Source organism: Myxine glutinosa, chromosome 5 (assembly GCF_964187855.1).
Source record: "Myxine glutinosa chromosome 5, kmMyxGlut1.1, whole genome shotgun sequence".
Lineage (NCBI taxonomy): Eukaryota > Metazoa > Chordata > Myxini > Myxiniformes > Myxinidae > Myxine > Myxine glutinosa.
Genome location: NC_136265.1, coordinates 140,885,888 through 140,905,736, shown reverse-complemented (window position 1 = coordinate 140,905,736; position 19,849 = coordinate 140,885,888). Strand labels below are relative to the sequence as shown.

The 19,849-nt window shown below is 41.5% G+C and overlaps 1 protein-coding gene across 1 annotated transcript in view; it reads right to left on the bottom strand.

The window, feature by feature from the left end:
- Positions 1-27: 27 nt before the first annotated feature.
- Positions 28-19,849, bottom strand: part of ERCC1 (ERCC excision repair 1, endonuclease non-catalytic subunit) — a 52,544-nt gene continuing 32,722 nt past the window's right edge. Inside the window, exons 6-9 of the mRNA XM_078778802.1 lie at positions 17,766-17,865; positions 12,330-12,401; positions 12,100-12,168; positions 28-577 (exon numbers count right to left, since the gene is read on the bottom strand). Of these exons, the coding sequence (XP_078634928.1) occupies positions 506-577; positions 12,100-12,168; positions 12,330-12,401; positions 17,766-17,865 (313 nt within the window). The 3' untranslated portion in view covers positions 28-505. The remainder of the gene's footprint in view (positions 578-12,099; positions 12,169-12,329; positions 12,402-17,765; positions 17,866-19,849) is intronic.

Genomic DNA, 19,849 nt, shown 5'->3' with positions numbered 1-19,849 from the left:
ATAATGTAATCAGAGGAAGAGGCAAGCAAAGTTAAAACATTGCAAGCTGTTTCAGCAGGACAAAGATAAGGTTTACAAGTTCCGCGTTGCTATGGCTACCAATCACGATTCAATATTTGGAATGCTCAATCCCCACCTCCATCTGCATTTTATAAGATTCTATGTTGGAAAGTTAATCGATGTTGACGTTGAAGACAATAATTAGAACATACAAAGTGAACTGCACAGAGAAGATTATGGGCAATTAAAAAACTAATACATCATTCACCACTGTCGGCAACTCTTTTTTGTCGAGGCAAGGACTTATTGATCATATCGTACAATTTGTGTAATCGAACAATGATTACACACAATACCAACATTTTGGGTGTAATCCACAAGGAAGATTAGGGTGCAGCTTGAAGGCGCAAGGAAGGTACTTGCACACCAAGACCCACAGGTTGACAACCGTGAGTCCACTTTTGGGTTAAAATCCACAGAGACAGAGACCGAGACCGTTGGGACATTATCGCCCATCCAATGATGGGATACGAGATCTTACAAAATCCTCCAGAAAGATGTTGTTGAGTCGATGGGCCTGCAAACACAGACGCGACAAAGTTAATATGCATGGCTGGATACTAGATTTCCTTACGCGTGGCGCAGCTATTCATTACTTGGCAAAAAAAATAAAAAATAAATCCCAAGTATGTTGATCACTCCGATTTGTGTGTTTGTGTGTGCGTGTGCGTGTGTGTGTGTGTGTGTGTGTGTGTGTGTGTGTGTGTGTGTGTGTGTGTCTGCTCACTTATACTTGCCTACACGTCACAATTTCAAACCGATCTTCACAAAACCTCACCAAATGGTTGAGTTTGTGGTCCGACAAAATCCTATATATTTGAGGTCAAAAGGTCAACATAGGCCAAAGTTCAACCACTCTTTTTCAAATTTCTAAAATCCTCAATTTTCATCCGATTGACTTGAAATTTGAATAGGATTTTCATATGAAGAACTCAATTCAACCACCAACTATTTTTGAGATCAACATAGGCCAAAAGGTCAACATAGGCCAAAAGGTCAACTGCTTTTTTTAAATTCTAAAATCCTCAATTTTCATCCGATTGACTTGAAATCTGAATAGGATTTGCATATCAGCTTACTGAAACCAACCACCAACTATTTTTGAGGTCAATATTGGCCAAAAAGGTCAACATTGCCCGAATTTCTAAAATCCTCAATTTTCAACCGATTGATTTTAATTTTGAACAGGATTTGCATAACTGGTCACCGACTTCAACGACCAATTATTATTGAGGTCAAAAGGTCAACATAGGCCAAATTTCTAAAATAGTCAATTTTCATCCAAATGACTTGAAATTTGAAGAGGATGTGCATATTTGGTCTTTGACTTCAACTACCAATTATATATTTTTAAGGTCTTATTTGTTTTAGATTTCTCAAGTATCGTGCTCTGCACGAAGTCTTTCTTGTTTGTTTGTTTGTTTGTAGGACACCTTAAAAAGTTGTGGACGGATCGACATGAATTTAGGTGGGCAAGTTGAGTGTGTGACAAGGACAAATTCATTAGATTTTGGTGAAGATCTGAACCCGGATACAAATACTCGAGTTTTTTAAATTTATAAAGTGATTCTTAACCATTGAGAGATCGGGCCAAAAACGATATATACCATGATATTTCAAAAAGTTGTGTAAGAGTTGGTTAGGTGACGAGAACAAACCAATTTGATTTTGGTTCAGGTCTGAATCCAGATCCGGCCTATCAGTGGAATACAAACCGCAAACCGGTCAGCCTGGTGGGGTATGCTCTCTACCAAGTGCCGTTCTAGTTTATTATCGAGTTTTTTTTATGTTTATGGGCTGAAGCTTTTTTTAAATGTTGAGTACCTTTCGAATATATATTTTTGTCATTGGTTTTGAGATGCATCAGTATGCAAAATTTCAGCTTTCTACCCCACCTAGGCAGTACTAAAGATTTAGAATCAGTGAGTGAGTGGTTCGTTTGAAAGAGCTTTATATATTAGATGTCAGCAGGACATCCCCTTCACCCTCACAAAAAGAAGAAATTTTCCAAACCTAAAAGGGCAAACAGGTCAATTTAAAATGTTGTTCGGGAGGGGGTGGGGGGGAGGTTCAAATAGTTTTTTCCACAACCATCAAGTAACTGTCCCACATTCTATTGCAACAAAACTCAGCATGGATGCTCATCCTCTTCTAAATTTGGCATACATTTATACTAAAAGTAGGAGATTCCCCCCCCACCCACCTCTACAATCCATGTCTGATTCTGAATTTCCTAATCAGCAAAAAAAAACAATTGCAACCCTCTCACAATCTGGATCCACAATTTTAGGTTATACTATGTACAGCGGTTGCGGCTCAGGGAAGAACAAAACACAAAAGGAAGGAACACAAAGTGAACTAAAACGCCACTCAGTAAAGCACATACCTCCGCCAGGCTGAATAGCTTGTGTTTTGTAGCCCACCGATAAGTCGTCCCTTAACCAAATTTTAATCAGTTTGTTCTTCTCACCTAACCAACTCCTATGGCAGGTTTTGGCATAACCCATCCACAACTTTTTGAAATATTGTGACGTGATATATATATATATATATATATATATATATATATATATATATATATATATATATATATATATATATATATATATATATATATTGTAGCGGCTACCGCTGGGTTTTCACAATTGCCTTGCACCTATCAAGGACGCGGAGCGATCACCATGCCGGGCTCGTCCAGGACGCCCGGGCAGGCCCGCGCTCAACTTGCCAGGCCTCGGTCGGGACGCCCGGGCATGCCCGGGCATGCCCGGGCAGGCTCGCCCTCAACTTGCCAGGCCGCAGCCAGGACGCTGGGCCACGCCCCCTCTCGCCTTTCCTGGGCAAACGCTCCGGGATAATATGTATATATATTGCTGCCTGATAAACGGGCTTTTCAGAGTGCCTGAGTGTTTGGTTTGATTAAAGCAACTCGGATGAATTCCAGCTTTTTGTCGCGTCCATTCTTCCGATCGACATGGGAGCCCCAGCTCCTTCAATATATATATATATATATATATATATATACAGACTTGGCATTTAATATGGAATATTTTTTTTGTGGGGGTGAACTTACTTTTCAAGATGACTTCGAACCAAAAGTTCATTGGAATTATGTTGATATTATTCTAGATTTTGTTAATGTGACGTTTAAAAGAAACAAAAACCACATTTGACATTTCGAAGCAAATAAATTGATCCTCGAAAGTGATGTAAACTGATATCGAACTCAATTCACAGACAGTACTGTGTTAAACTTCTGTAGGTTTTCCAGAAGTATCTCTTTATTTTGCACATTAGCCAAAAAAAATTTCAACAAAAACAAAAGCTAAATTATGACTGGGATTACGGACAGTAAAATTACAGTTCAGTACTTCGTGTAACCCCAACGAGCATTCAGGAGAGCACGTACACGTTGAGGCATGCTGTTCACGAGATTTGCCAAGGTTTGGGACAGGAATCGCTTGCCATGCAGTGACAATAGTCTGCTGCAATTCACGCACAGACGTCGGCTGCTGGTCCAAGTTGTCGATTTGATGCGTTAATTCTGCCCACAAGTTCTCTATCGGATTCATATCCGGGGACATGGCAGGCCACTCCATATGCTCTACACCACGTTCAACAAGAAAGTGTTGGATCATGCGTGCACGATGAGGCCGTGCATTGTCATCTTGGAAGACAAAGTTTCCTCTAAAGGCTGCACGAGCAAATGGAAGCAATGTTTCTTCCAGAATGACCCTGTACTTGAACTGGTTCAGGTTTCCATTCAGAGCAACCAGGTCAGTTTTGCCCCCTGCATGAAAAGCAGCCCAAACGGTCACCCCACCACCTCCAGCTTGGACTCTTGGCACTATACAATCTTCGTTGTGGGCTTCATGCACTTGTCTGCGCACTCGGATGCGGCCATCTTGACGATAGACCAGAAATCTAGACTTGTCACTGAAGGTCACGTGATTCCAGTGTCCTGGCTGCCATTGACGGTGCTCTCTGGCCCACTGCAATCGGCGCTGGCTGTGTTGTCTGGTCAGGCGTGGCTTTCTCAGGGGACGCCTGGCACGATTGCCTGCTTGAACCAGTCGGTGGTTGACTAGCCTTCTGGATACAGGCACATTTGTCAGTTGATGGCACTCAGCCCTACGCCGATTAGCTGACTTGGTACGGCCATTGCAGACTAACCGGTGCAGCTGGCGATCATCTCTCCTTGTGGTTCTGCGTGGACGTCCTGGCCTCGGTATTGGAGTAGGGACACCCCTCTGAGCATTTCGTTTCAGGATCTTTGACACCTGACCTTGAGTGATGCCATACTGCCGAGCAATAGCACGCTGTTTCATGCCAGAATTTCGTAAAGCCACCACTCCATGACAAACAGCATTGTCAAGTTGACGGACCATCTCCAGAGGAAGCGGCAATAACTTTTGTAGATGTGCAGCAGTTGTTTTCCACTAATACAGAACGCAACAACCCTTGTATACCCGATTGTGAAGCCAATCGTCAAATGTACCTGTCCTTACATTTTGTCATGCCACCTGTGATATAATCCTGTTATTGACTTCTTGCTGCGAAAGACATTCAGTGACATGGTTCTTTCAACAAAGACATCACCGAAGGGTAAAAAAAAACTCACCAGATTGATATACTGAGTTCAGAAAGTAAACCCAAGTCAAGAAAAAAAATATATTCCATATTAAATGCCAAGTCTGTATATATATATATACAGATATATATATATATATATATATATATATATATATATATATATATATATATATATATATATATATATATATATATATATATATATATATATATATACACACAGGGTGGGCCAAAAGTAACCATACATAGGGAAAATAAACACTTTTATGAAATTACTTCAATAACGTAAGTTTTGCCGATTAACCTCTCCATTGCCGTAAAAATTGGCTTCATCGGTAAACAAGATCCCAGATGAGAAGTTTGCGTCATCGTTCAATTTGCTTAATGCCCATTCACAAAATTCCATCCGTCTATCCGGGTCGTCTTCACTCAGATGCTGCGCCATATGCAATTTGTATCGATGCCATTTGTTTGCTTTCAAAATGCACCTGATACTCGATCTGCTGACACGGCTTTCTGCAGACAACCGTCGTGTACTTTTTAGGGGACTCCGTGTAAGCTTTGTTAGTATTCTGTCCGTTGTATCTTCATCTGTGGCTGTATGTCTGCGACCACTTTTAAAAACCCTATGTATGGCTACTTATGGCCCACCCGACAGGAAAGGACTACGCTTACATTCACTAAGAAATAACTGAACTATCGGGAGGCTACATGTTGTGGTGCGTCTACCTACGAGGGGGATTATCCTTTATTCCAAAACCACAACAATATATATATATATATATATATATATATATATACAGTATATATACATATATATATATATATATATATATATATATATATATATATATATATATATATATATATATATATATATATATATATATATATATATATATATGTTTTAAAAGAAACCGGAACCGGACGAAGACGAAGAGGAAGAAGAGGAAAAGGAGGCGGAGCGAGTGAGGTTGGAGAAGGACCCGAGCTGTTTGGAGGTCTGGAGCAAACGCTGGCGAACGAGGGTCACCAGCGAACTTTGGCGTTTCCTGGGAAAGGGATTCCTGCGACAGAGTTGTCATCGCTGTGACAGATAAACCTGCGTGACAGGTTTTGCGGTCGATTCCGAAGAGAATCATTGGACTGCCGGTACGTCTTGAGAATGCACCGTTGGCCATTTTGCCTCACGCCGGATTTCGGATCGCTCCAGGCTTTTCACCTCGCTTCAACCATTTTCACTGCATCCAGACGTTAATCCGGTGTGTGTGTGTAACGTGGATTTTGAGTGGGAATTTGCGGTTCGCCGTCTGTGAGCCGTTGAATGTCCATACCCGAAGGTGTAATTTCCCAGTCGCCTCTTGAGGATACTTTTGCCTATCTTTGGCAGTGTGACTGTCAACTGAACGGGATTCTGGTCTCGATACAACATCGTTCTGACGATCACTAGAGTGGATCGATTTTGGCTTGAAGCCAGAACCAACTTTGGCTTGAAGCCGGGATGGAGACATTGGGGATGTTCTTTTCGCTCACTTGGAGCACAGTGAGTTATATTGTACGAAACTGATGGTACCATCACAGGAATGATATATTTGTTGTACAATTGATGACTATTGTTTTTTGTACTGTTATTCTTGTGTGATCTTAATACAATACTTGTTTGTTGGTAACAATTGGTGTGGTTTCACCATTGATCTTTGACATACAGAATAACACATCTTTCTGCCGTGACTCCTCTCGGGGCTCGGAGGTACACCGTGACCGGGGTTTGGGGAAGAGCACGAAACAATATATATATACACAGACTTGGCATTTAATATGGAATTTTTTTTTTTTCTTGACTTGGGTTTACTTTCTGAACTCAGTGTATCAATCTGGTGAGTTTCTTTTACACTTTGGTGATTTATTTGTTAAAAGAACCATGTCACTGATTGTCTGTCGCAGCAAGAAGTCAACAACAGGATTATATCACAGGTGGGGTGGCAAAATGTACGGACAGGTGCATTTGATGATTGGCTTCACAGTTGGGTATACAACGGTTGTTGCGTTCTGTATTAGTGGAAAACAACTGCTGCACTTCTCCAAAAGTTATTGCCGCTTCCTCTGGAGATGGTCCGTCAACACGACAATGCTGTTTGTCATGGAGTGGTGGCTTCACGAAATTACGGTATGAAACAGCGTGCTATTGCTCAGCAGTATGGCATCACTCAAGGTCAGGTGTCAAAGATCCTGAAACGAAATGCTCAGAGGGGTGTCCCTACTCCAATCCCGAGGCCAGGACGTCCCCGCAGAACCACAAGGAGGGATGATCGCCAGCTGCACCGGTTAGTTCGCAATGGCCGTACCAAGTCAGCTAATCGGCTTAGGGCTGAGTGGCAGCAACTGACAGATGTGCCTGTATCCAGAAGGCTAGTCAACCAACGACTGGTTCAAGCAGGCTATCGTGCCAGGCGTCCCCTGAGAAAGCCACGCCTGACCAGACAACACCGCCAGCGCCGATTGCAGTGGGCCAGAGAGCACCGTCAATGGCAGCCAGGACACTGGAATCACGTGATCTTCAGTGACGAGTCTAGATTTCTGGTCTATCGTCAAGAAGGCCGCGTCCGAGTGCGCAAACAAGTGCATGAAGCCTACAACAAAGATTGTATAGTGCCAAGAGTCCAAGCTGGAGGTGTTGGGGTGACCGTTTAGGCTGCTTTTCATGCAGGGGGAAAAACTGACCTGGTTGTTCTGAATGGAAACCTGAACCAGTTCAAGTACAGGGCCATTCTGGAAGAAACATTGCTTCCATTTGCTCGTGCAGCCTTTCGAGGAAACTTTGTCTTCCAAGATGACAATGCACGGCCTCATCGTCCTCGCATGATCCAACACTTTCTTGTTGAACGTGGTGTAGAGCATATGGAGTGGCCTGCCATGTCCACGGATATGAATCGGATAGAGAACTTGTGGGCAGAATTAACGCGTCAAATCGACCACTTGGACCAGCAGCCGACCTCTGTGCATGAATTGCAGCAGGCTATTGTCACTGCATGGCAAGCGATTCCTGTCCAAACCTTGGCAAATCTCGTGAACAGCATGCCTCAACGTGTACGTGCTCTCCTGAATGCTCGTGGGGGTTACACAAAGTACTGAACTGTAATTTTACTGTCCGTATTCCCAGTCGTAATTTAACTTTTGTTTTTGTAAAAAAAAATTTTGGCTAATGTGCAAAATAAAGAGATACTTCTGGAAAACGTACAGAAGTTTAACACAGTACTGTCCATGAATTGAGTTCGATATCAGTTTACATCACTTTCAAGGATCAATTTATTTGTTTCAAAATGTCAAATGTGGTTTTTGTTTGTTTTAAAGGTCACATTAACAAAATCTAGAATAATTTCAACATAATTCCAATGAACTTTTGGTTCTCTTGAAAAGTAAGTTCACCCCCACAAAAAAAATATTCCATATTAAATGCCGTCTGTATGTATATATATATATATATATATATATATATATATACATATATATACACACACACACACACACACACACACACACACACACACACACACACACACACACACACACACACACACACCTTAGGTATGTTTCTGCACACCTACAAAGACACATCAGAGGCCCATGTAATAGATCGAATTCAGATACTGTTCTCATACCTCTCATTCCATCTGATATGTGTATTATATAATAATATGTATCAAAGTGTGTGTATTTTGTACGTCAAATTTATTTTATTTAAAACGATAATGCTACCTCGACAGACAATCCTCTACACTCATTAAGTGTTGTATCTGAGAAGAATGAGATTGTTAATTGTGTTTACAGTGAAATATATGAATAAACGTGTTAAAAAACACAAGGCCTTGTATGTTTTGGGAGTATAGCTAGTATATTGTACTTGGTCCCATCTCTCAATGGTGAAGAATGATTTAAATAATTGAAAAAAAATTCTCGTATCCGGATCCAGATCTTCACCAAAATCTAACAAATTCGTCCACGTCACCCACTCAACCTGTCCACCAAATCTCGTCCGAATCCTTCCCTAACATTTTGAATTATATCGTGCTATATATCGTTTTTGGCATATCTCTCAGTGGTGAAGATTCACTTCACAAATTCTAGTATCCAGATCCAGATCGTCACCAAAATCAAATGATTTGGTCCTCGTCACAAACCAAACCTGTCCACATAATTTCGGCCGAATCCGTCCATAACCCTTAGAGATATCCTGCTCAGAGACAGACAAACAGACAGGGTAAAGACATAACCTCAGTCCACCTTCAGTGCTGGAGGTTGTAAAAAGGGGTTTACATGTACAAATTACCATGACAATGACGCGGAGGACATTTTGATTAATGGAACAAGGGGAAAGTGGTGACGGAAAAGATCGAGAGTCATGTATAATACACATAAAACAAGCATTCTGAGTATTGCGCTGCAATACATGTCCCCTACCGGCAGTCCGTCGTCCGGAAAACTGTTGGGGAAATTACCAAGGGTTATTTACCCACAGGTTCTGAATCGTTCCCAATCGCTAATTACCTCAGGATGGGCTCACCTGTGATTCGCACTCGGGACATTGATTTATACACCTTGCAGACAGGTCAGCAGAAGCACGAGAAAATAAGTCGTTGATAAAGAACCTTTCGAGTCGCTAAATATCAGTAATTTATTATATTTTCCGGTTCACGATCAATGTGTGTATATATATATATATATAGGTTGTTCGGCTTGGCTCCGCCCCTCCGAAAAGCACGCGCTGTGTTGCGCTGTTGACGTTCGCGAAACGAGGCTGAGGGCGCGCGGTACGGCTTGAGGAGAACTCCAGAATAAACAAGAGATATCCATTTTTTAAATATTTTCGTTTAATTAACGATATCTGCCAAACCACGTGACCTATCACAAATTCCAAAAGGACATTTTAGTAGACTGACATGCTGAACAGATCTGTGAAGTTTCCCCTCGATTGGATCAAAAATGAGGGAGGGGCTCGGTTTTAAAGGTTCATGCTTTAAAACGTCATTACTCTGAAACCATGTGATGCATGACGTCATGCTCGCTGACTTTTTTGTTCGTCATGGGTATGCGATTCTGCCTGCAAAGTTTGGCCTCGATCTCTTCAGCCGTTGCAGAGAAAAAGGGGTTTTCGTCTTTTCACGAAAAACAATATGGCGGCCGAACCACGTGACCTGTGACGTCATAATTACCATTAAAATATTCTACAGACCGAGTCCCTCCTATGGTGAAAATTAGATCTCAATCGGTCCTATTATTGCAGAGAAATTGGTTTTTAAAGGAAATTAAAACTTAAAACGGCACTGAGTTAAGGATCATCAGAATTATCAGAATTCCCAAAGTTCAAAGTGCCATAACTTTGTTTAAAATGATCGAAACGTCGTGAAGTTCGAACTTGATCTGTAACTTATCATGAGGAAACCATGTGCCAAGTTTGAAATCATTAGCATTAAGCGTTTCGAAAAAAGTCCGGAAAACTGTTCTTTGCGTGACGGACTGACGGACGGAGGGACGGCGTGCAAACCTATAGTCCCCTCCAGTGTACACCGGTAGGGGACTAATAAAACTCAAAATGGAAGCCATATCTACTATATAAGAGAGATGTCTGTCTGTGTCACCATTGTTCTCAGAGATGGCTCAACGGATGTTCGTCAAACTTTCAGAGATTCATCAGTGAGTGCCTGTGAGTGTTTTAGGGGGTGGGGATTTTTGAATTTTTTTTTTCGTTTTTTTGGAGTTAAAAAAAAAAAAGTATACAAAGTTACTTATTTTTTACCCCCCTTCCCCCCCTCCTAACCCCCCTCCCCCGCCCGGCAACGCCGGGTACTTCTGCTAGTACAGTCTAAGAAAGTGCTGTGAAGGGCAAACACACCATTTGATATTCAGCACAAAGTAAACATACACATGGTACAACCTCACTGTCAAAACATCTACACCAAGACGGCTTCCCAACAAAACCAGTGGAATCTGATGCTTCAAGAGACATCCTCTTTCACTTTCATTGGCATCCCTGAATCGCCCTCAGGAAAGTTTGGAGACTGTCCGAGCCGATTACCACCCTGTGCCTTATCTCCAAAGTGACAGAGCGCATTTCTGAACACACCCGGAAAGTGCCCCACATTGCCGAGAGTCAAGTAGCATTTGCAGATGAGAAACTGAGGAGTGGAAATAATCCTGGTCGTTTCAGTGCGTTTGGAGTCAACAAAGCCGAGACAAGACCAACTCCATCCAACTCGGCTTTCCGGAACACTGTAGGGAAGGCTTTTCCAAATTCGGTGCAACACTTCGCGGCTCGATAGCCCACCGGCGTTTGGCAATTCCAGCTCAAGGTCGAAAGGGTTCATGGTTAACGGGAACTTTGCGGTACACTGTCGCGTGGGCTTCAGCAAACAACCTGACAAAAATGAAATCGTCAAAAGAAACAGGTTGGCAACAGGATTAAAACGTCAAAATAAACCACAGGCCTGACGCCTACAGAAAATGAAATGGAGAAATTAAACTCGTCGTTTGCATGCATTGCCTGAGTTCGGCCCAAAACACCACTTCGGATACATTTTAATGCTCAGCGGTTAATTGCCCCATGCACACCTCCCTGGGCAACTTCACGGGATATTTACATCATCGGAGTTATCGCGATGAACTTTATTTGCAGCCATTTGGATCCGAGCAATGGATGCTCTGATTCCAGGTTTGACATCTTGATAACACGACGGGCAGCCTCTCCGTTGGAACCGATTTCGACAAAACAAAATGATTTCATAAATTACAAAAAATGCTTTTGGAAGACACAATGCCAAATGTGGGCATGAGGTGGCAGCGCTTACAACAGGAAAAGTTTATGCCACAGATGAAAATGTAATCAAGAAATAACCGAAAATTAGACAACATGTGGGTCAGGGTATCACATTAACATGGTAATGCACAACGTCAAATATACTTACCTTAACACAAAGTTAATATGGAATCTAAGCACGCACGCACTGACCCACTTCGACCTACTGATGGCATCATGAACGATGAATTTCTGCCCCGCTGTCGCAGTGCCCCTCCCTGTACATTTGGGGCTGGAATTTTGACGTTAGGCAGAATACCAGGAGATAGCTATCCTAGCTTTTGAAATAAACCACTGGATCTTTACCGTTCACCAGCAAATCCTTACAGGCAGGACAGCCTGCTTAACAATCGCTACGAATGATGGCATGCTCATTTATACAACGCCCTGCCTGCGAAGTACCAGGGTGAGTTTACAATGGGATCAGGAATCAAACCAAGACTAGAAAGATGAAAGGCAAGTATGCAACCTCAGAGCTATTCCATATGTCCACCATTTTGGACCAAAATAACCTTATGACAGCAGCAAGGCGTTTTGAGAACGTCCTAGACAAATGTGGCATTAGCGTAGTAGACAGATTTTCAGATTTTGTTCACCTTTTGTGGACCAAGGCCTGGACACAAGGAAAGGTCTTCTTTGGTGGCTTTGATTATGTCTGCGAGAGACTGAGTGGGTGGGAAAAAAAAAACCGGAGGCAGTGGATTAATGAGAGACAGAAGCATCGTGGAATAGCTCGTCTGTATACAAGTTAAAATATCTGGTACAGATGGGATAACAAACACAAAGCGGAAAATGAGGACGAAGCTTCCCATCCATGCTGGCTTACCCCAAATGTGTTCACGAGAGTGAGAACATCGGTACGATTAACCGATTTCACCGTGGTCAGGCAGTCGGTGACCTGTAAACAAGCACAGATGGTATGTAATATGGACACACAGGAATAGACCCTTAACTTAAAGAGTACACAAACTAGAACGGCACTCAGTAGAGAGCATACCTCCGCCAGGTGAACAGTTTCCATTTTGTATCCCAGAGTCGACCAGAAAAATCACAATACAGAATCACATTTAATCAAAATCATCCGTCCACAACTTTTTGAGATATCCTGCTATATATTGTTTTTGGCCCAATCTCCCAACGGTGAAGAATCACTTAAAAATATATATATACTTGCCCAATCCGGATCCGGATCTTCACCAAAATTGAATCGATTCTTCCTCGTCAAACACACAACCTGTCCAACATGTTTCGTCCAACTTTTGGCCTATGTTCACCTCAAAAATACTTGGTGGTTGGATTCAGTGACCATATATGCAAATCCTCTTAAATTTCAAGTCAATCCGATGAAAATTGAGGATTTTAGAAATCTGGTCTACGTTGACCTCAAAAATAGTTGGGGGTTAAATTCAGTGACAATATCTGCAAATCCTCTTAAAATTTCAAGTCAATCGAATGAAAATTGAGGATTTTAGGAATTTGGCCAATGTTGACCTTTTCGCCTATGTTGACCTCAAAAATAGTTGGGGGTTGAATTCAGTGACCATATATGCAAATCCTCTTAAATTTCAAGTCAATCCGATGAAAATTGAGGATTTTAGAAATCTGGTCTACGTTGACCTCAAAAATAGTTGGGGGTTAAATTCAGTGACAATATATGCAAATCCTCTTAAAATTTCAAGTCAATTGGATGAAAATTGAGGATTTTAGAAATCTGGTCTATGTTGCACTCTTGACCGATGTTGACCTCCAAAATACTTGGTGGTTGAATTCAGTGTCCAGATATACAAATCCTCTTCAAATTCCAAGTAAATTGGATGAAAATTGAGGATTTTAGAAATTTGGCCTCTGATGACCTTTTCACCTGTGCTGAACTTTTGGCCTAAGTTGACCTCAAAAATAGTTTATCGCTGAATTCAGTGACCATATCTGCAAATCCTCTTAAAATTACAAGTCAATCAGATGAAAATTAAGGATTTTAGAAATCCGGCCTATGTTGACCTTTTGGCCTATTTGACCTCAAAAATAGTTAGTGGTTGAATTCAGTGACCAGGCATGCAAATCCTCTTCAGATTTCAAGTCAATCGGATGAAAATTGAGGATTTTAGAAATTCGACAAAGTTGGTGACCTTGGCCTGCCCTATATTGACCTAATGACCTATTCACCTTTTGACCCCAAAACAATAGGCTTCTTGCTTATGACCAACTCTACCATTTGGTGAAGTTTCGTGAATATCGGTCGAAAATTGTGACCTGTAGGTGACTGACATAAAACAGACCCTATGACAGACAAACAGACAAACAGACAGACAGACAGACAGAATTAAAATTCACTCATAGAGCGACACTTAGCAAAACAGAACAAAGTAGAATGGCACTCAGTGGAGCATTCTTTTGACCTCAAAAATAATTAGTGGTTGAATTCAGTGACCTGATATGCAAATCGTCTTCAAAGTTTAAGCTTCGTGCACGCGGGGTAAAGATATACTCGTGTGGAGGACTGACGGTCCATTAAAAATGAGTAACAGTAATCATGTGCACCTTATAGGAATTATTTGGAGCATATTCACTTGTGTCTAAATCACCCATATCTTTGCAAAGGTTTGATTTGCAATTTCAACATGATGGCTTACAACCTGCAAACAAACAAAAAAAGAATATTGCAAAACCACAGGATGTCCTTCGGAATATGTACTTTGGGAAACCAAATCATTTAACTTGAAAGTGTTAAATGGTGCATTGAAATGCACAGTGTATTCAACTTGAAAGTGAAAAGACATGCAACACTGGCGGATGTGCACACACCTTATCTGCCAGGTGAAAAATATTCAGGTCAAACTCGAGGTCCTAATTCAGCCGACTGCAAACAGACAATCGGCCAATGCAGACACTGATGTCTGCAGATGCCAATAGCATTGACACCATCCTTAAACAAATAGAGATCAATTCCAAACCAACAACGTTTGAAGGAAGCTGAGCAGAAAGACAAAAGTTCAAAATAGAACTGAATACTAGTCTATGTGAAAGTCAGTGTCGATCTGCATCGGTGGACCGGATCTACTATATAAGAGAGATGTCCGTCTGTGTGTCGCCATTTTTCTCAGAGTTGGCTGAACGGATCTTCGTCAAACTTTCAGAGGTTCATCAGTGAGTGCCTGGGAGTGTCTTAGGCAAAATAAAATTAAGAAAAAAAAAGATCGTTTTTTTGGAGTAACAAAAAAAAATAATAATAATAATAATAAAATAATAATAATAATAAAAAACCCCCCCAAAAAAACGCTCGATAGTGCCTAACCTTTTAAAATTAATGACAGTTATATACAAGTACACATTCACATAAATAAATACAAAATAATCACCAGACATTTGAATACAAATGAATCAAACAATTCTGGAAGTGTACGAATTTGGTAGTACGGCTTTGTCTTCATCCTGATCGGCATCACACTTAACTCAGCAACGTGAGCCACATTCACCCACCAGAATATATATGAACCCCCTTCCTCTCCTGCCTCCCCCCCCCCTCCCCTGCTCCTCCCCCTCTCTTCTCCCCTTTCTTCCCCTCTCCCTACCCCCTCGCTCCCCCCCTACCCCCTCCCCCTCTCCCCCCTCCTTCCCCCCTCACTCCCTCCACCTTCCCTCCTCACTCCCTCCACATTCTCCCCCTCACTCCCTCCACCTTCTCCCCCTCACTCCCTCCACATTCTCCCCCTCACTCCCTCCACCTTCTCCCCCTCACTCCCTCCTCCTTCCCCCCCTCCCCTCCCCTCCCCTTCCCCCCCTCCCTCCCCTTCCCCCCCCTGCCCTCCCCTTTCCTCCCCTCCCCCGCCCAGCAACGCCGGGTACTTCTGCTAGTAAACAATAAATTTGATCAATTTCAAAGTTTACAAGAGTACCGTTTACTTGCATGGTAAATTTGGCTTCAAAACAATTGGCTGCCTGCAATAAAAGAAATAATAATAGCCATTTTCAAGTCCTGTGCAGGTGTGGGTAGGGGGGAAAGGACAACACTCAAAGGACATTCCTTCACATTACAGATTCCCCTGCAGCAACTTAAACTCGAGCTTACATGTTCAGTCTACTCGCAACGAAAAAAGCCCAACGGCCATTTTAACCGTCGGACGAAACTCCAAAAACAAGACGCTGGGGAACAAAATGTCACACAGACAGTTGTTCGTAATCATCCAGGGAGGCTACTGAAGGCAGACAAGTGTGCGATCGTGCACGCCATTATCGACTGTGAAATGCACATATCTCTGTGGGGATTGTGAAAGGAGAAAAAAAAAACCCAAACGTTTCATTCCAAATTGGTGAATAATTAAATGACTTTCGACCTGCACGCGCACAAGCATATGCACGGTAATTTAAAAAGAATAATCTGAAGGCTTGTGAGCAAGAGCCATGCAAGCTAAGCAGTTATGACAAGGCTTCTATCATGCATGTGCAAATAAATAAATAAATAAATAAATAAAACTGGAATTGCACTCGGTAGAGCGCATACCTCCGTCAGGCTGAACAGTTTATGTTTTGTATCCCACTGGCAGGTCAGATCTGGATTCGGACCTGAACCAAAATCTAATGGACTTCTTCTTGTCACCTAACCACCTCGTCCACCAAGTTTAGTCATAACTCGTCCACAACTTTTTTAAATATCATGCTATATATCGCTTTTTGCCCGATCTCTCAAGAGTAAAGAATCACACAAAAATAAAATAATTCTGGTATCAGAATCCAAATTCAGATCTTCACCAAAATTGAATCGATTCTTCATTGTCACACACCCAACCTCTCCACCAAGTTTTGCCCAAATCCGTCCACAACATTTTGAGATATTCTGCTATGTATCGTTTTTGGCCCGATCTCTCAATGGTGAAGAATCGCTTAAAAAATTCTACGAGCTAGATCCAAATCCGGGTCTTCACCAAAATCGAATCATTTCGTTCTTATCACATACACAACCTCTCTGCAAAATTTAGTCCGAATCTGTACATAACATCTTGAGATATCTTGCTCACAGACAAACAGACAGACAGACAGACAGACAAACAGCCAGGGGTGAAAACATAACCTCCATCCACCTTCGGTAGAGGAGGTTACAAATCCAGATACATTCAAAGTACACCGGCCCCATGACAAATAAATAACATCCTCCAGCGCGGCATTGCCCGGGCGTCTTCGGCACCCAGCGATACCGCCGTACAGCACATAGAGACGGTATTGGGAGGGAGAGGTGTACAATTAATTGATTGATTAATTGTGTAATTAAAATCAATAAACCAGAATCATAAAATAATTTCTTAATCAATTGGATAATAGCATATCAAAACCACCAGTGTTTCATCCGAAGCAGTAACTTTTTGAAAATTAATAAAATAAGTCATTAATTGAAAAAATAAATACTTAATTGATTAATCAATAAATAATAAATCAATGAATTGATTAATCAATAAATCAAAAAATATCCTGTATAGCCACATCGCTTGGACACTGTCGTGTCCAAATATCAGCTTCCTAGCTCCAATGGTGCCTGAGATATTGGCCAGATGAGAAAGGAAATAAATAAATGATTAATAATGAAAATAAATAAATAATAATTTTAAATTAATTAAATTATTATAATCAATTCGCTAATAGAATACCTAAACCACCGCCATTTCATCTGAATATGTAACGTTAAAAAAATTAATTGATGAAGTCATTAATCCAATAATTATATAATTAATCAATTAATTGATTAATCAATAAAAGAAAAATACACTTTACAGCCAAATCACTTGGTCATTATCGGGTCCAAATATCAGATTCCTTGCTCAAAAGGTGTCCGAGATATTGGCCAGATGTGAAAGGAAACAAATAAGTACTTCATTGATAATAATTAAGTAACTAATCAATTAATTGATTAATCAAAAAACAAAAGAGACTGTTTTTGCCAAAGGATGTGCTCATTATTGTGCGGAAATTTCATATTCTTAGCTCAAAGGATGGCTGAGATATCGCCCAGACAAACAAACAAGAAATAAAGAAAGAAAGAAAACAAACAAGATAAAAAAGAAAAAAAAGAAAACAAGAAACCGGAGTGAAAACTGAGTGCTCCCTTTCAGCACGCATCATTGCCGGGCCCCCTTCGGTGCCCGGCGATGACGTCATGCAGAGCCTGGAGATGGCATAGGAAAGGAGTGGTGTACAAAAATAAGTTTACAATACAACAAGAAGGATGCAGAAAATGCAATCTTCCGTGCCATTGTGATTAAAGATGGACTCTTACTCGTGATAAATAGTCGTCATCCGTCTTCTCCTTCAACAAGTCGGCGGGCTTGTTTTCGTAAGCCTTGTAGGTTTCCAGGTAGTTTGCCGCCTCCTGGCAGCTAAGTGGCACACAAGAAAATGGTTACAGACCATGTCGGGAATTTGTAATTCACAAGAATTTAATGTACACAGAAATATTATGGTTATGAAAAAATAAAACTGTTGAAAGTATTACCCTAATTAGGCCCTGGTCAAGTGCCAAACAAGTGCTGTGACAGAATTACAGTCAGCCTCTGAGAGGAAACGGACAAATATAGAATATCTTGGTTGGATAAGTATCCTTCCCTTCCCCCCCACCCCCATAATTGTAAATTATCTCAGGTGTGACCAATCACATTTAAAATCAAACCAAGTTAATTGGCCTCCACCTGTGTTCAATTGTAGTGATTCTGATTATTTCAAAATAAAATCAGCTGTTGCTACAAGTTTCCTCTGCTTGGTGGTGCATTTCACAGGAAAGACAACCATGAGCACCAAGGAGCTTTAACAAGACCTCCAAGATAAAGTTGTGGAAAGGCACAGATCAGGGGATGGGCATAAACGTTTTTCAAAGGCCTTGAATATCCCTTGGAGCACAGCAAGAAAATCATTAAGAAGTGGAAGGTGTATGGAACCAACAAGACCCTGCTTAAATCAGGCTGTCCCTCCAAAACTGGATGACCAAGCAAGGAGGAGACTGGTCACAGAGGCCAAGAGACTAATGGCAACTTTGAAAGAGCTACAGGCCTTTATGGCAAAGATTGGTCACTGTGTGCTTATGACAGCAATATACCAAGTACTCCACAAGTCTGGCCTGTATGGTAGAGTGGTAAGAAGGAAGCAATTACTCAAAAAGCCCACCTTGAGTCCCATTTGAGGTATGCAAAAAAACAGTCTGGAGATTCTGAAGCCATGTGGCAAAATGTTTTGTGGTCTGACGAAACCAAAATGGAACGTTTTGGCCTAAATGCAAAATGTTATGTTCAACGCAAACCCAACACAGCACATCACCCAAAGAAGACCATCCCTACTGTGAAGCATAGTCATGGCAGCATCATGTTATGGGGATGTTTCTCATCAGCAGGGACTGGGGAACTTGTCAGGATAGAAGGGAAAATGGATGGAGTAAAATTCAGAAACATTCCAAAGGAATACCTGCTGCCCTCTGCAAGAATACTGAAGTTGGGATGGAAGTTCACCTTTCAGCATGACAATAACACGGAGCACACAGCCAAAGCTACACTGGAGTGGCTCAGGCACAAAAAGATAAATGTCCTTGAGTGGCCCAGTCAGAATCCCCACATAAATCCTATTGGAAATCTGTGGCATGGACTTGAAGATTGCAGCATGTACCATTTTTAAAGTGTTTGGTATGACCTGAACCCGTCCAAACCGGATGGGTGATTTTTAGGAGAGACCATCTCCTTACTGGATGGCCATTGGCCCCTGACGGGAGCTCATCCGCCCTTTGCCAGGTGTTGTTTTTGGTCCGCCCTTTGCCAGATGCAAAGATTTAATGAGCAAATTGATTGCAGCCTTTTGAACAGAAAAAAAAAAGTGAGTTGTAGTATACAAATGAATACAACATGGGAGGGGGGAGTTTAAACATGTCAAAGCAAAACCGTCGGTTCAACACGTGGACACGGGTGGGGAAGGAAAGACCGCGAGGAGAGAAGGTAATTATTATTAGGTTTACTCTCCATGAAATGGAGAGTAACCTATTATTACTGCTAGAGTTTTTCTTATTATTCTTCCACCCTATTTTGCACCTCTGAAAACTTCATAATTAATGTTCTCAGCAACCGCTGGTCGGATTGACAGGAAATTTTCATCAAATGATCGTCTTGGCTCCGAGAATTTTTTCATGCTAATTATGATGTCATAGGTCACGTGGTGTGGGCGCCATCTTGTAAAACAAATTCAACTTTTCCCCTCTATCTCCGCAACGGCTCAATGGAAAAATTTGAGGAATGGCTCATTCTAAAGAACTCTTCAATGGGAACAAAAGACATGTGTATCGGGTATATTAAAAATGCTAACGTTAAGAGGGAAGAATTCGTCCAA